Source organism: Ramularia collo-cygni (assembly GCF_900074925.1).
Source record: "Ramularia collo-cygni strain URUG2 genome assembly, contig: RCC_scaffold02, whole genome shotgun sequence".
Taxonomy (NCBI): Eukaryota; Fungi; Ascomycota; class Dothideomycetes; order Mycosphaerellales; family Mycosphaerellaceae; genus Ramularia; species Ramularia collo-cygni.
In genome coordinates this window covers 1,793,520-1,810,255 of record NW_019716256.1, presented here as the reverse complement: position 1 = coordinate 1,810,255, position 16,736 = coordinate 1,793,520, and the positions used below count along the sequence as shown (strand labels likewise).

General features: G+C 47.5%; 5 protein-coding genes; 4 read left to right on the top strand and 1 right to left on the bottom strand.

Annotated features, from left to right (window-relative positions):
• Positions 1-2,693: 2,693 nt before the first annotated feature.
• Positions 2,694-4,156, top strand: RCC_02242 (uncharacterized protein; the record flags this gene model as incomplete). XM_023767524.1 has 2 exons in its annotated part: positions 2,694-3,392; positions 3,449-4,156. The coding sequence occupies 2 exons, from the start codon at positions 2,694-2,696 to the stop codon at positions 4,154-4,156; spliced, it is 1,407 nt and encodes a 468-aa protein (XP_023623292.1).
• A 2,457-nt stretch (positions 4,157-6,613) lies between these two features.
• Positions 6,614-8,296, bottom strand: RCC_02241 (uncharacterized protein; the record flags this gene model as incomplete). Its single annotated transcript, XM_023767523.1, has 1 exon — positions 6,614-8,296. The coding sequence occupies one exon, from the start codon at positions 8,294-8,296 to the stop codon at positions 6,614-6,616; it is 1,683 nt and encodes a 560-aa protein (XP_023623291.1).
• A 1,308-nt stretch (positions 8,297-9,604) lies between these two features.
• RCC_02240 (related to oxidase) lies at positions 9,605-11,129 on the top strand (the record flags this gene model as incomplete). XM_023767522.1 has 6 exons in its annotated part: positions 9,605-9,857; positions 9,921-10,113; positions 10,169-10,278; positions 10,346-10,647; positions 10,708-10,779; positions 10,863-11,129. The coding sequence occupies 6 exons, from the start codon at positions 9,605-9,607 to the stop codon at positions 11,127-11,129; spliced, it is 1,197 nt and encodes a 398-aa protein (XP_023623290.1).
• A 2,019-nt stretch (positions 11,130-13,148) lies between these two features.
• RCC_02239 (related to beta transducin-like protein) lies at positions 13,149-13,928 on the top strand (the record flags this gene model as incomplete). The annotated part of the gene is made up of 1 exon (XM_023767521.1): positions 13,149-13,928. The coding sequence occupies one exon, from the start codon at positions 13,149-13,151 to the stop codon at positions 13,926-13,928; it is 780 nt and encodes a 259-aa protein (XP_023623289.1).
• Positions 13,929-14,677: 749 nt separating this feature from the next.
• Positions 14,678-16,270, top strand: RCC_02238 (uncharacterized protein; the record flags this gene model as incomplete). Its single annotated transcript, XM_023767520.1, has 1 exon — positions 14,678-16,270. One exon carries the CDS (start codon positions 14,678-14,680, stop codon positions 16,268-16,270), a length of 1,593 nt encoding a protein of 530 aa, XP_023623288.1.
• Between the last annotated feature and the right edge of the window lie 466 nt (positions 16,271-16,736).

Here is a 16,736-nt window from a genome sequence, read left to right as displayed (position 1 = left end):
GCGTCCCGGGGTTGGGCAAAACTTCAAGGACGGGTGCTGTAATGCGGGTACGCGGACCTCGAAGGAGGCGCGGATAGAGGCGATTCCATAAGGCTGTACGTCGTATGAGGAGTTTAGGGGAGAGGAGAGGACGTCGGTAACAGCGAAATTTCTATATAACTTATTACTCAAATATATAAGTATATCGTATCGTATAGAGACTATAGCCAGGATCGAATTCTGCTACTAGAAGTGTGATCCACGCTACGCACGGTCCACGGTCCTTACGATAATTACTTAATATACGAACTACTTTAACAATTAATTATACAACAACTAACGGTCCAATCTACGTGTTTAATAGCTTAAATTGCTCGTAATAATTAGCTCTTTAATCCCTAAGTAGCGCGGAGTTTTTCTACGAGTGTGCGCCTCGTAGTTAGCCGGGGGGGCTATATAGCCTATAAGCTAGATACCGGTAGTTTAAGCACTATAATACGGCTCTTCTAATTGCTTGTAACTGTAGTCTTTATAGGCTATTTCCTTAGCTTCCTAATAGAAGCCTAAAGAGTCTTATTTACCTATTTTTATATAGTAATAGCCTTTAATCGCTTCTACTTCTTAGCTACTTTCTTAGCCTTCTCGATCTCGCGATTTTTTCGAGCTTATATAGCCTTATCCTCTTTTAACTGCTTTGTAGCACGTGTATTAATTACTTTTAGATATTTCTCTTTCTTCTTATTCTCTTTCTAACGCTCCTTCTTAATTAATAGGGCCTAGCTAGCCTATACCTTCGCTAGTAAGTACTATTAAGCTGCTTAGTCCTAAGGAATAGCAAATAACGGTTTAGTACGTTATCGCTTCTTCTTCTTATACTAGAAGGCCTTATAGAGGCTACTACACTCGTTTTTAAGTAGGGCGTTCTCTGTTTATATATAAAGTATAGTATTAGATAGCTTCTAGATATCTCGCTCGTTGTTCTCGTTCTTAATTACTACGTTCTTAAGTATTGCACGTATCTAACGCTATTAACTAGCCGACAATACTAAGGTTTTAGAGGATAAGGTTACTAGCCTACTACTGCTATTTAACCGTAGTTTATCTTTAAATATAGACTCGAAAGTCCTAAGAATTGTAGAAGAATCTAGTAGATATAGACCTATCTTCCTAAAGCTAGAGTTAATATTCTATATAGTAAAGGCTCGTTTATATGCGATATTAAACATATAGAAGAAGTTACGCTTTAATACGCCTAAGAAACCCTTACTCTATTATATATATCTTACGAGCTCCTAGCTATAGTAGGTAGCTAGGGTACTAAAAAGWGACATATCTAGAGGCTATAATCGATGCGTAGAGTAAGGTAGATATATAGCTACTATAATACGGTTAGTAATATAGTAGTTAAGGAACGGCATGTTTATATATAATCTATAGCTATCGATTATAAGGAGTCTCTAGTTACGGCCTACTTTCTGCTTTATAAACCGATTAAATACGTCTATTACCTAGCGTAATCTAAGGTAGTTGTCCGTCTATCCGTTTAGTAAGGAGGTAAAGAATGCAGTATAAGTATTCGCATTAAAATCCTAAGTCTAAGTAGACTAAATATTACTAGTAATAGCCTTATAGATAAGGCTAGGTAGTAATTTAGAGCTATCTACGCAAATATAGGCAATATAGGTAATCWACTTACGACTACTATCCTATATATTACTAAGTAGACGGCCTATCGTACGGTAGCTCTTAGTAAATACTCGTCGAGTCTTCTAAAGGACCCTAATTATAAAGCCCTTCTTATTTATATTATATGTGTTTTCTAGCAATATATTATACTGCTCTATCTTGCTTACTAATAGATCGAAGTAGGCCCTATATTGCCGTATAGAGTCTGCTTTTTTCCTTAATTTATCTAGAGGATTAAGATATCTCGATTCTAGCTCTTTATATCGCTCTACGAATCGAGGGACCTATTATCGCTTTAGTAACCTCTTCGTAATATCGAATATAAAGTTTATAACTATAGTAGGCGTAGGGGGAATGCCTCTAAGTATAAGGGTGTTAATATAGGCTACTAGCGTACGCTCCTATTAGTATAAGAGAATAGACGCGTTTTCGTCGCGTCGTTTACGAGAATTATAGACTCCGCGGAACCTCTTACTAAGGGTAGTACGCTCCACCCTATACTTACGTGCAATTTTTGTAATATACTTCTTATCGCCTTCTTTTAGCTCCTTTAATGCGGCCTCTATTAGACGTATAGTTATAGCGTAGTAACTCGGTAAAAGTTACACCTTTTTCGAAGTTGGATTCGAAAACGTGCGGACCGTGGACCGTGCGTAGCGCGGATCACACTTCTACCCTACGGATCCGATATCGGCGAGGCATTCGACAATCACTTCTCAGACATAAAGCATAACGCTACCGTGACATGCATTTCTTCATGAACGATGGTCTTTTACTTTTCCGGCTACATGTATCTATTCACTTCACCGCTTGTATTCTTACACCACAATTTATTTTGTAGATCTGTCAGACATGTGCAAAATACACAGCTGCAATGAAAGGCCAGCAATAAGAAGTGATTTTTTTTGAATCGCAATTGTGCAAAATTTGAAAGCCGCACCTCGAGCGCCGGAGCAAGACAGCATACATGTAATCAACATTGCCACATAACAACCTGACAACAAGATCCACACTACCACATCACAGCCATGGAAACCGCATCATCGGCCGCGGTTCTCCTACTGGATCTCCCGCCATCAGCTTTGGCCGGAATTGACCTTCTCTCCTTCACCGTCACACCGAGATTTCGCGGAGTCAAGGACCTACCATCCGGCTTCCACTTCGCCTTTGCAAGCACCACCACAGCATTTTCCGAACGCCATGGTCTCTGGTTCTACAACACAGGCTCACAAGCACCCGAAGTGCCGCTTTTCATCACTAAATGGAGTCAAGCCACCGAGACCCTAAAAGCAGAAACTGACGATGCCGAAAAGCTACGCTGGCGAGCTAACCTTGGAACGTTCTGGCGAGAAGGTCTTACACCTTATCGCCAGTCATCCTTTACAAAGGAGGGTGATGCTGCGGAGGAGCTTCAAGACTGGCCGGCTCTGACTTCAGAAATCAAGGCCCCACTTGTGTCAAGAATTACTGGTGGAGATGGACATCATTGGTACCTCACTTCCGCCAGCTCCGCACGTCGAGATCTTGAAGACATCCCCGGACTTGATGAGAAGGATAAAAAGGAGCTTCAATCGGATGGTAGCGAGCTCAACTWTCTCACAATCGACTTCAAGCGGACGTGGCGAGAAGGTGCAACAGGCCGGGAACGCACGGATGCCGCTCAAGACCGGAGTTGGGCATTGGAGAATGTAATCAGATTGGAGTGTTCGGGGGGTGATTTAGGCGAGGTGAGTCTTTCCTGAACCGACATACTTGTACATGATGCTAATGAAATCCATCACAGGTAATCGGTGAACTGCAATTCACATTTCTCATGATCCTCACCCTCAACAACTTTTCTTGTCTAGAACAATGGCGCCGCTTGCTCGAAGTACTCCTCACCTGCAAGTCTGCAGTGCCCACACACCCGGACCTATTCATCAGAACCCTGTCAACCCTTCGCTTACAACTTCAACACTGCAAAGATGCCGAAGGTGGTTTGATCGATCTAGCCGAAGAGAGTGGATCGCTTCTCAAAACCCTTCTCATGCGATTTCGCAAAGGGTTAGAATCCCTTCCTCCAGGCTCAGCAGATGTAGGAGATGTAATGGATGAACTCGATGACCTCTACGAATATCTCCGCGATGAGCATGGCTGGACTTTTGGAGGGGACTTCTTAAGATCGGGAGTGTTGGAGCTGGAGGATGGTGAGCAGGTAACAATGGATAGCACGGCTTTTGACGAGGATGATGAGATGGGAGAGTTTGCACCTCAAATTGTGGATCTCACCCCCGAACAGGCGAAATTGTTGGGTGTTAGTCCTGAAGATGCGAGAGAGCTGGGAGTACGGCTGGGAAATGCCTCATTACGAGATCAGCAGAATCTTAGTGAGGGCGTGGAAGAGAGTGGGAGCGATGATGATGATGATCTGGAGGAGGTTGCAACTGTTGATGGGGCTGATGATAGTGGCGAGGAGACGCAGGATCTGGAGGATATGGATTCTAGGTACTGATACCGTCTACTTGGAAGAGTTGCATGGGAGATGAATGGCGAGAAGTGGAAGAGGGTGCTCCGAAGTGGAGTGAAAGAGTTGCTCTTGCCTGCGGTTCTTCCCCAACTGCTTTCCTCGACAACAGGAACTTCGGAAGGGACATCCATTGGAGGATGCTTTTCAAAATGCTACCTCTCAAGACATCTCCCACTCCATTCACATCCTGGACATTAACAACGAACATACCATCTCCACATCTACTCCCAATCTCCCAACTATCACAACCATGGCAAACCGCCCCGAACACGAACGCAACATCGAAAACCTCTATTCCATAAACCTCGCACACCAAGCACACCGAGAACGCTACGCTCGCGTTTGCACATTACWCAACCCACCCCTCTATCCAAACATTCTCTCCAACTCAAGCTCCCAACCCCCCTGGAGTGAAATCCTCAGCCAATGTCACGAATCCCTGGCAGATCCGGCACTAGGTCCTTACAGCCGTGCTAGGTTCCAAGATATCTGCGCGAGAGTCTATGCGGAACAGGGAATGTCTGAGTATGCTTTGTGGTATAATACAAAGGCGCAGGATGATATGAGGCTTGTTTGGCAGGGTCTGGAGGAGAGGAATTTGCTGGACGCTGTTCGTCAGCGGCTTGTAGACTTTACGCGGTACTTGGTTCGGGCGGAGAATGGGATTCGGGTGAGGAAGCTGGTTGCTTGGGGGATATCTTTGAGCGGTTYGCGTACTATTGCTGATGTTGAGGCAGCGAGGGCCTTTTATGAATTGAGGAAATGTATGATTAATGAGAGAGGAGGTGGAGGGATATGATGGAGTGCCGTCAAGGCTTTTCGTTTTGGAAGAAGCAAGCGTTGGAAAGGGTTCGATATTTCGAGAGGATATAGCTCTTTGGATAATGGTTTGCAAGCTTACAGCCGCTTGTCGTCTGTGGGCGAGGAGATTCTTCAAAAGGAGGTATTGATCGGGGTGATATCATGAAGGGGATGTCAGTGGTATGCTCACGTGCATCATTTCTGGCCCACGGCTCAATTGAGAACGGTATACATGTTCATTTTGACATGGAAGTGATGCTATCAGGTAGCGACGATAGAAGAAGCTCAGATTTACTGCAAGTCTATTTGAAAGTACTAGTAGGCTACGAGCACACAGGGAGTATACATAGAATGCCATTCATATCATCTATTACTTTGCAACTTTGCAAGACGGCTAGTCTATTTCAACATGATTCCTAGCATATTGTATGTTGCGAGATATCGAGTCTGTTGCGAGACATCAAGGCTGTTGCAACGTCCTCTAATCTATGGAGGCAAGAAAGAACGTAATAGTCCGAGACAGCTGTGAGCAGTGTCTTGAGTAGTCACAACGCTTCACAGCATTCTATATACTGTGCAACGTACTCTCGGTATAATTCGAACTGGACTGTAATGATGTAACGAGGAGGGTGATTGAAATAAGTGCTTCTGCTTCCCTATAAGGTCAAAAGTGTATTCTACGACGATCATGAATGATCGAATGGCCATCACAATCCCGTCTTACGGCGCTTCAAAAAACTGGTCCACAAGCTCTTTAATCGTGCAAAGATATATCCACTCTTCATCTTTGCCGAATATTTAGAGTGCGGACAATACTACTAATCTAAGTAGTGGTGGTTACCTATCTACAAGCATAGTCGTCGCTTAGAGAAGAGGAGAGCTTCGAATTTCTCCTGACTTGATGAGTTACTCCCAATGTGTAGATGCTATTCGTATCATACTTGTCCACGCAAGTATAGAGGAGAAGTCTTTGCTGAGAACAGAGGGATTGCAGCGCGGGAGCTTTCATGGCATTTTCCAAGGTCTTCTAAACAGCACCAATCTCCTTGGTTCCGAGAAGGGATATCTATCCTTCGTCTCTGCTGGAGCAACCTCGAACAGCGGGATCATCACGACTACCAGGGGAAGTAGCCATAACTTGCATGCCGGCTTCGCTTGGTCTTCGTTGAGGGCCTTGAGTGTAGTAGGCTTGAATCTTCTGGTCATCCAGTTTAGCACGGTTGGAGATGTTTGGACAGGAATTTCTGAACGGATGGGGTATGTATTCACGATACCATGTTTTGTAGGTTTTGGAGGATACTCACGGGCTTGTGAAGCGAAGGATCAGATGAATGTTGCAGAGGCTGCTGCAAGAGGGAAAGGCAATTTTGGTTGTTGGAGCGATTGGATATTGTGAGGCTAGGTAGAGTGGATAAGGAGAAGGTATGAGAGAGACTTTCAAGACAGTCCCAGCCATCATGGTCGCTACGTTGCCAGCGATGGAGATGTATATAAGCTTTCTGCGATTGGGGGCGGCGAGCGCCTTTGTGAAGATGAGGATGATCACGGCTGAGATCTTTTCTACACTCCCGCTTCTGATCAAGGCCCGACGTCTGCTGCCACGCTGCAGCTTGTATGTTCCATCATCCCGGGTATGTTCCATCACCCCAGAATTGTAGATGATACAGGCAACACAACCTTCGACATGCGAATAGCATCGTGGTGAAGAATGTGCTCAACAGCACATGTCTCGCTTCCCCTATTGTCCTCATTCTTCACACCATGATTTCTCGCATACTGAGGAAAATTCCCCCCAGCGACAATTACTCGAATCTGTTTCCCCCTCAAAAAGCGATGCGCGCAGTAGTTCAGTGCCAGCTTCACTTCTACACCTTCATCGCGATTTGGGTCCAGACGCTTGAAAGTTTCTGTAATGTTGTGTGACTTTCCATCCTCGTGCACTTCGCTAATTCGTACAAAGACATCAGCAAATGGGCTGCTAGTTGAGTGAGCAAGATCGATGGTGGGTTTGCCGCAAATCTCAAGGTCTTCGAAAAGAGGAGTGGAGTCGAAGACTAGGACATCGCTTCGTTTTGCAAGGGCCGTATCATTGCAACTCCCCTTTACGGAGAGTGAACCATTGCCTCCAATAGTCGGAGTCGGTTGACGCGGATTAAATGTGAATTTTGAAATTCCAGACTCGCTCGAAGGAGGCTCTCTTAGTAGCTTCCCACCTTCATGCAAGTAAAGAGTTGAAGGTATAGTGTGTGGAGGAAATGAAGCAGCTTTCCTCCACTCTTGCGCGCCAGTTACGAAATACTCCACGGGAACGAAACGGCTCGCCTCTTCAGACCCCGCAAGGTGTTCTTCTATCCAATCGAATCCATGTCGGCTCATTTGGGGTGCTAAACCACTCTTCAAATGTGTCCAGGGTCCGACGGTCAAGGCCACCTTACATCCCCTCTCCTTCAGTCGCAGGTATTGCTCCATTGACTGCTCAAGAAGTAGGTCATACCATCCAGTGATGATGAGTATGGGTATATTTGCCCGCTCAAGTGCCTGTCCAAGCTGCATTGGTGCGTAGTAAGGATCGGAAATGTCAGGCTTCTCGAGCATCCTCTCCAGCCAAGGTGTTTCTCCACGTTGATGAGCCTGAATTGCCTGAGCCAGAGGAAGACTACCGAACACGCCCTCGAATTTAGTCGACCAAAACGACATCAGACTATCCCAGCAACGAAGCGGTTTCTCTTGTTTCACAATCACATCCCCAAACCTAACCACATCAAGGTTGAAAGCTCCACTTCCCCAGATGATCCGAGAGAAATCATGTGGACTGACCGCCGGGACAGCAGCGACCAGATCTTCAGGCGGATCACATAGCAAAGCCCATTGCACGAATCCGAGATAAGATTTTCCAACCGTGGCAAAGGTGCCGGTATACCAATCTTGTTCACGCATCCATTCCACAACAGCCTTGCCATCGTGCAACTCCGTCACGAATGGATCAAACTCGCCACCGGATCCAAAAGTACCACGAGAGCTCACAAAGAGTACTTGATAGCCTCTTGCAGCATATGCGCGTGCTGGTATAACAATGGGAATTCCGCGACCATAGGGTGATCGAATCAAAATTGTCCCGAGTGGTTTGACGCCGTCCGGACGCAATGGCTGGTACAAATCCGCGGCGAGCTCTATGCGTGACAAGCCATTGGAGATGGGAATACGCAAGGGTAGTGTGGTGAAGTTGCATCTTTCTGGAGGGAAGCCAAATATCCAGGAGAAGAAGCGGTCAGACACGCCTCGAAAGAACCCACGAGGTTGACGTCGAAGACTGCTGCTTGCCATGGCTGTTGAGTTAGCTTGTAAGATGATGGAATTGAGACGGCAGTGATTCATCAGTTCACACAGGACACTGGGCGTCCGCGTTGTAGTTCCGTACTCCCCGAACAAGGCGTACTATACGAGGGTAAGCACTGACAGCAGACGACTGGATTACTTGAGGTTCCATCTTCTGCGTATAGGTCCTCCCCCTTCGAGCGACGAGCATCGTAGAAAGAATGCAATGTTTCTGCAATTTGTCGAGGTAGTGCATGTATGCCGTCTTAGGGGCGGACAAGTCGAGCAGACTATGGGAAAGACTCCGGAGAAACATCGGTCTTTTGTGAGTCTTGGCCGTCAACGTCAACGGCAGTCCGGGTGGCATCCCAGCGCGCGTCACGGAAGCTCTTCTCCCCTTATCCCTCACATCCCTTGACACCTGCYCCAAAGACCCTAGACTTCATCCTGGCGGTAAGTGAGGAAGAGGTGATGACAACTCTTTGATCGCATGCAAACCGCCAGGAGTTTGAGCAGGCAGATTCGAAAAAGGCGGGAAGATCGAGTGGGCCTTTTTTCAAGTCACAAATATGATGCTTCCGGTGAATGCTTCATGCTTTTAGATGCTATGCTGATCGGCTGCCAGCTACTTCATGAGATCCTATACCAGAGTCGATGGACTGCAGAACAACTTGGCAATGAACCGATGATCTTCGGAGTCTACGATTTCAATATCTCCTTCAGTATCTTCTTAAGTTTTCGATCTAGTCTCTTCACCCTTTTCCACCATTGGTAGGTCCTGGATATACAAATGATCCACTCTCCACTTTTCTGGCTGCGGAAAGGATCATTCTCTTCAGCTCTATCCGTTCTTTCTCGTGGGTATCACAGTCTTCAGGTTCGGAACAACTGCCTGCGGTCACGGAGTTGAATTTCAGGGACTACTCTTCCGACGTGGTATCATACCTTAATTTTGACGCTTTGTTGGAGCAGTATGTGTCGCAAAATAACACGAAGATGCAGGACGGCGAAGAAGAGCAGCTTACTGATCCTCAAGAGAGAATGTAATCGCAGCTCATGACTTCCACCGGGCAGTGGTTGACACAACAATAATACACTACGCCGCGACACTCAAGCCGCAGCCGAACAATGGATGGCAATGTGATGCTCCTATCATCCAATCGTCAGATGGGTTGTGTTGGACCACGGCATATGTGGCACGTGGMATGTGGCAACCCTGGCTGCTTCTCAGTCGCAGCAGTTTGTTTAAATCCATATGCTTCTCCCGCCGATCCCCGCCTTATCACTGCAATTTCTTTGCTTTGGAATAAACCAACAATGAGGATCATACATCTGCTCATTGCCACGAGCAATGCCATGAGACACATGAAGCGCCAATCCTTGGGCTTTGATCCCACGACTCAAGCCGTCTCCGTCTCCGGCAAGCATGTCTGGCAGGCACCAGAACCAGGAGATATGCGCGGTCCATGCCCAGGTCTGAACGCCATGGCTAACCATGCATACATCCCACGTAATGGCTTTGTGAGCATTCCGGAAGTCGTAGAAGGCATGTCCACCACGTACGGCGTAGGTGAGTGTTCTGACGGATCATTGCAACAGGGCGAGTTTGCATGTTAACGATAGCGTTGTTGAGGATTTGATTCTGGAACCGCCATTGCCATTCTTGCCGCTGTTGAAGCCGGTGATGGCTTTGCTTCTTCGATTGGAGGGCCTCCGCCGTYGGATGCCGTTGTCGAAGGGCTGCTCGGACGACCTCTAGGCATCTCTGCTGCTCATAATCGCTTCGAGGGCGATGCAAGTATCACGCGCGATGATCTATATCTCACGTAGGTGGTGGTTCTAATGTCAATAGCGACTCCGTCTTCGCTGACTATTATCCAGTGGAGACGCACATACATTCCAACTACGACTTTTCAAAGACTTGCTTGACTTTGCCGGGGACAGGGATGAGTTCAATTTGGATCTGCTAGGCGATTACAGCGTTGCTAGATGTCAGTTCACCCTCCACAGATGATCTCCCAGCTAATATCAACCACTGACACGCCACCCTCTCTACAGACAACCACTCGCTCCACAACAACCCCTACTTCTTCCGAGGCCCCATCAGCATCTTAATCCCCCCCGGTACAGCCGGTCTCGCAGCGAACCTCTTCTCGAATAAATCAGCCGAGCATCCAAATGGCTATCTCAGCCGCTCTACAATCAAATCATTCTATGGAGTGACTGGCGATGACAATAATCTCCAATCCAAACCTGGCCATGAGCGTATACCCGAATCTTGGTACAAGTGGAGTCCCACGACCCCTTATACGGGCTCCTCGTTCGATGCTGATGTTGTGGCATTCTACACCGCACACCCTGTAAACTCTGCCATGATCATTCTTCTTGTCTGATGCAAACCCCTGATCACATGTAATTAGGAAACCCTGGTAGCAGGCGGTAATACAGGCACGCCGAATTCCATGACGTCTGTGGATGTGGGAAATTTGACTGTAWGTATTTCAAAAAAGATACATGGCAGATGAACGGAGTCCCTCGAGTGAAATCGAACAATTCTAACAATTCTCCAACTCAGGGTGGCGTGTACAACGCAGAGAACGTCTTACAAGATAACAACTTCATATGCTTCATGTTTCAAGTCCTAGCGATTACAACTCCCGACATCATCACCAACGGCGGCGTCATCAATGATGTTCTCGGTCAGGTGAATGCAAAGGTGCAGTCGGCGATTGGTGATGCGCTTTCGGGACTCTCATGTCCGCAATTGGCCAGATATGATGATGGTCAGCTGGGGATCTTTCCTGGGTATACTAGGTTCAATGATCGGACTGGCGCTTACTAGATGATTTATGTGTTAATGGCCTGTACTTGGAGTTTGGGAACGAATTGTTGCGGGGCAGCGATTGAAGTGCTTTGGAAATCGGATCTGATGAAAACCTCCCCTGGGTTCTCCTCACCTCGGGAGGAATGATAGTAGTCTTCGTTAGCATCCCACTCGCTAGATCAACACAGACAATGGCGTCGCCTTGATGTTATTAATGTTGAAAGGTACATGTAGCGTTGATTTCTCTCATCATCCAAGAAACCCCTGCGAGGAGAGACTTGTTCTTCTTCGTAAGTTCGTTCGTTCAGCTTTATCCAAGTCATGATCTTGCCAAAAAACACAGTGGGTATGCTAGGGAAAAACAGCACAGCAACGCGAATTTGGATCGCAGTACATCCCCGTCTAGAGCGAAAACAACGAGGATACCTAGCTGGACACAAACATGACTTCCGTGGACAGCTCTTAGGAAATACACTCATTGCGTGGTTACCGACTGCTATAAACCAAGAAATCCTCCTCCTTACAGCCAGACGACGGGTAGCCATGCCTGACAAATTCCACCTGCGATCAACAGTGGAAATAATCCGCCGGGGTGTTGAGATAGTTTGTTATCCGCATCGAGTAAGAGCCGTGTTCAGCTTGTCGGTAATAGTCGGTATTGTGAATTGTAATCCGATTGATGACAGACATATCTTGAGCTTGCCGTATGTACTAGCAATAATCGTAAAAGGTTGCTCCTGGTTTGCAATCCGCCGAGCGGGTTCGTCCCTTGTCTTTGCACACTAGTCCGCAGTCCTTCTGGTTGAAGACATTATGGCCGGCATCGACCTTGCATACGCCATCGCAAACACACCAAGAGCTGCACGCGCTAGCAAAGCTCGAGAGCATCAACGCCGTAACGAGAAGGCGCAGTATTGTGTGGCTGGGTGAGGTTCTTGGTGACTGGTTCGGAGTGAGTTGATTTGGAGCGAGATGGTCCGGAGCGAGTTGATTCGGAACAGGTTGGATGTGAGTAAATGGAGGACAAAACTGCAAGACCGGTACGGGCTATTTGTACTTCGACGCTGCTTAGCTGCGAACGATATGGACAAGAGGCTACCTCCACATATCCGGTGTTTCGTCAAGCACTGCTCACCGAGGGGACCACGGTGTCTCGGGCCATATAGTCATTTTGTCCTTTTTTTCGGGCCACATGGTCATTTTGTCCTTTTTCTTCGGGCGCTATATGGTCATTTTGAAGCAGTGTTACCACGTTGTCGTCCAAACCGTGTATGTTGCATCTAAAGGCTGCTTATAGAGACATCTGAAGGCTGGCTGTAAGAGTAGTCGGTAACCGSTAGAAAGCCCTACCTACTAGAATGCTTTGACTCCAACGTCGGCCACCCCTCGTTTTTTATTAGTCGGGCTGGCTAGGACTTTTACGGTGGTCTGTACCTAACTCGCCAACCGAATGCCCCGCTATTTAGGGTTTGCCAAGGCTCGCTAAACRACATGTCCAAAAAGTTCACGATTTTTTGCTATAATATTAACATGTTCTGGCTTATAAAACCGTAATACTTCGCCTAGGCAGCCGGCCTTCTATATAAAAAATCTTGCTTGCGAGTAGTTGTTCATGGTTGTGACAGGGGTGGATCAAAAGAATTCAAACCCGCCCTTAGTGGATGGATGCCTTGAAGGATTTTCGGTTAGCGGCCTCCTCCTGCAGCCAGCTCAGCCTCCACAGAAGCGAAGCACCATAGCCTCAATCCTCAATGCACGGTGGGCGTTCGAAATGCCTCTCAGTGTTAACTAAACTCCGCTCGCTGAGATGCGAGAGGAGGCCGAGGGGGTTTCTCTACCCGCTATGTGGCGATGTTATCTACACGATCGCACAATCGCAGCACACCGGTGAAGCTGACGCTAATGGTCAATCAGTGAGGCTGCACAAAATGTCTATATACCCGACTGCCTCCGCACATCTTTGGACTCATCCTTGTCGGGTCTACTTTAATCAAAACACTCCTTTCAAACTTGCAGTGAACGCTCGTATCGTCTGCAATGCGACTTTTGCACGTCTCGCATCAACGGTTTGTGGAATTCCACGACAGAAGCAAGACGCCTGAATATGCGATTCTCTCCCACGCGTGGATCCAACCCAACCATCATGAAGTCTCTCTGCAGGATCTACGGGACACAGACTGGACGGAAGCCAAGCAGAAACAAGGCTGGAACAAGATTGCTTACACGATGAACCAGGCCAAAAAAGATGGATACGAATACGTCTGGATCGACACTTGCTGTATCGACCAACGCAATCCCACCGAACTCGGTACATCGATTAACTCCATGTTCGAATGGTATAGAGATGCTGCGGTCTGTTATGCGTATCTGGACGATGTCGACCAGGGGTCTGGGAGGCCAGCAAATGTGGCAGAAGCCTTCTCGAAGACTAAATGGATCACACGAGGCTGGACCCTTCAAGAACTCATCGCTCCTTCTGCCGTGATTTTTTACGACAGCAACTGGCAATACTTGACATCTCGGCGAGACTCCGCCCTTGTACTTTCAAAAGTCACCCAGATCGATATCGAGGTCTTGACCACTTGCGACGGCCACCTCCGCTTAGACTCCTTCAGTATCGCTAAGCGAATGTCATGGGCAGCTGAAAGGGAGACAACACGCCCGGAAGATCGTGCTTACTCACTGTTTGGACTCTTTCATATCACGATGTTGACCCAATATGGCGAAGGCGAGCAGAGAGCATTTTTTCGACTTCAGGAAGAGATTGTCAAATTTTCTGCCGACCAATCAATCCCTGTTCGCCTGGGATGTGGGTGACATGGAGAAGAATGAAGGCCTGCTCTTCGCCCCATCGCCAAAATGCTTCAGAGGCCGTGGTCACATCACCCCTAGTGAGCTGTCGGTGCCTACTGCTTTTCAGATGAACAACCGTGGCCTAAACATTGAAATCCAAGGCTTCAGGGCATTGATGAACAGTGCGGGTTTGTCGGTTGGCGTTCGTCACCAGGCGATACTTGACTGTCGGTCGACCATCAGTCCTTCGAGTGTAATTCTAATCAACCTAAACCCTGCCGGACAAGGCGAATTCTGTATTTCCCCGAATACATCAAGTCGATGCGAGGATATAGACTGGCTAGTTTTAAGACGCCGCGAACGTATGACACGCTTCCCACGGCGCAGGATTACAATCACTCGGACCGCGAGAACCTCAGAGCGCGCGCGGCCTGACATTCGCAGTGACGGAACTCCCCTGTATACAGCGCTACGCCTCGTTGCGTACACTGAAGATTTGCTCGTTGATCAACACGGTCCCACCATTTTGTGCAGTCTATCCTCCACAGTCTTGGACCGCTGATTTATCAACATGTCAGCCCAAGCCAGACCATGGGGCAGACCAAGGCGTTGCCGTGCGTATCAGATACCGCGTGCTGGATCCTGTGACGCGATCCGAATCTTCACAGGAATTTGTTCTCGCTTTTGCATATGGGCCCACGGCCCGCCCCAACCCATACGCTCTGAATGATCCCAACGAACTTGCGCAGTTCACGTACCCGGCCCTTCCAGTAATGCTCGCTGAAGCCGCAAAGGAGGCCGACTCAGATCCAGTTTCTCAAACAGCCGAGCTCAAACAGGCATGCGCTCGGGTCGCATCACAGTGGCGACCGCGAGAAGACCCGCTGATGCACACCCTACCACTTGTACGCACAATCCCGGCTATCAATGGCACGCAGCTCCAAATAGAACTCGACAAGGCAGAGACTCCTGGTCAGCCACTTTGGGTCGCACGCTTGAAGCTGCTCGAACCAGAGTCTAATGTCCAACGCTGGATTTCTTTCTGCAGGCAAATTGTTCACTGGGTAGTGTTCATAGCCATCGGCTGGAACATTGGGAACTCGAGCTTGAGGCACTTCATCGACCAGTCCTTGGTGTCATCATTTCTAAACGGCGGGCACTTTGTTATGATGGGAAAGCTCGCAGGCTTAGCATTTATGATGCGCCACGATCCCGGTCAGGGCCTCTGGGGTGCCATATCTTGGTGTGGAGCTACACACCTCGCTATTCAACTCAACGGGGCTCAACTCGAAAATTACATTTACGCACTGCACAGCCTTTCACCAAGAGCCCTCACACAGACTGACTCGAATGTCTATCAGTTCATTCGTTCCACACTTGGCACTACTGGTATGTATCGCCAATGGGAGTTTTTGAGCCTAGTAGCTTTCTTGGTCTCCGCGCGGTATTACGAAATTTCCTGGCTACAAATCATCATCACTGTTATCAAAACTACTCGAGACCGAGATTTGAAACTGCTTGTGTCTTCAAACTTTCAAAAACTTCGGGTGCTCCGACTTTGCGCTTCGTGGCTGCTGCTAAAGATCATGGGTGACAACGAGTCGCTTATTCCTTTTGGGGTGAAGTTTGGCGTCAAGCATAGCCCATTGGTCATCGTTTATGCGACGATTTATCTTGTCTGGCCGAATAGCAAAATCGTTCACATATTCTTCAGGGTCATTTTGTACCTGCTCGCATACCTTACCTCCAAGGGATACCCGGTATACAAGGCATTTAGAATGGTTCTTACGCTCCTGTTGGAAACGTTTCTTACGATCCTGTTTGAAACGCTTCTCCTATATGTTCAAGCAATCGCCTGGTCCTTCTTTACGCACCCATCAGCAAGGGTTCTCCAATCGAAGATAGGGGCCGTGGTTCTCGAATCTGTCCAAACAGGAGCCTTCTTCCTTATTAAACCATTTTCCACCCTACTGAGTGCCCTGAGAGTCAGCATATACTTAGACTTGGTAAAATGGACTCAAGACACTCGCTCTCCAAAGCTGCTTCGTGGGTGTTGCTGGGTAGAGCACACAGCTTCGAAGTTGCTCAAACAGGTGAACTGGAGGGCTTTGCTACATTCTCCTCTAGACACTTGGTCAGTCACGATGTTGCTACTTCTGGTGTCCAGCCATGCATTTACCCTACTGGCCTTTAGTCTAGGACTCTTATTCATTAATACGATGATCGTTAAGATGGCTTTGACTGAGAAAGTCATTTGCCATATTGAATCGAAACGCGATATGATGAGATCAAAGCCGCAATCGAATGCGTCAAAGTCGCAATCGGTTCGATCTATCTCTACACAGACCCCCGCGGATTTAGGATGACGCTTATAATGCGGCTTGCTAGTGAGTTTGGTGCGTGTAGAGTAGGTAGTCGCTACGTAAAGAGTAGGTAGGTACGTGTAGAGTAGATTATGTTAGTATAGTAAGCTACTTAGAGAGCGCGTTATTTCCTAAATTGCTAAGGGTTTAAGGACAAATAGCGTAAGTTTAGTATAAGTATCGTTTAGTAAGTTGTCTTCTTCGCGAACTCACAAACTCCATCTAATCATTATTAATATTTGCCCTATTGACTATTACCACGCGAGCGATGGCGTCTTGCTTCAATTATCCAACTTCACACCATCGGTTCCAACCTCCCTATCGAATTAAGATCTCGTAGGAATATCCCATCACACATAGAACGAAGCTCGACTAGAGGGTATTCTCTGTCAAATCTAAGAAAACCCCCTCGAATTCGCAGAAACCGATTTTGGTGAGGTCCATATCTTCGTTCTCGGATATGAGGCCT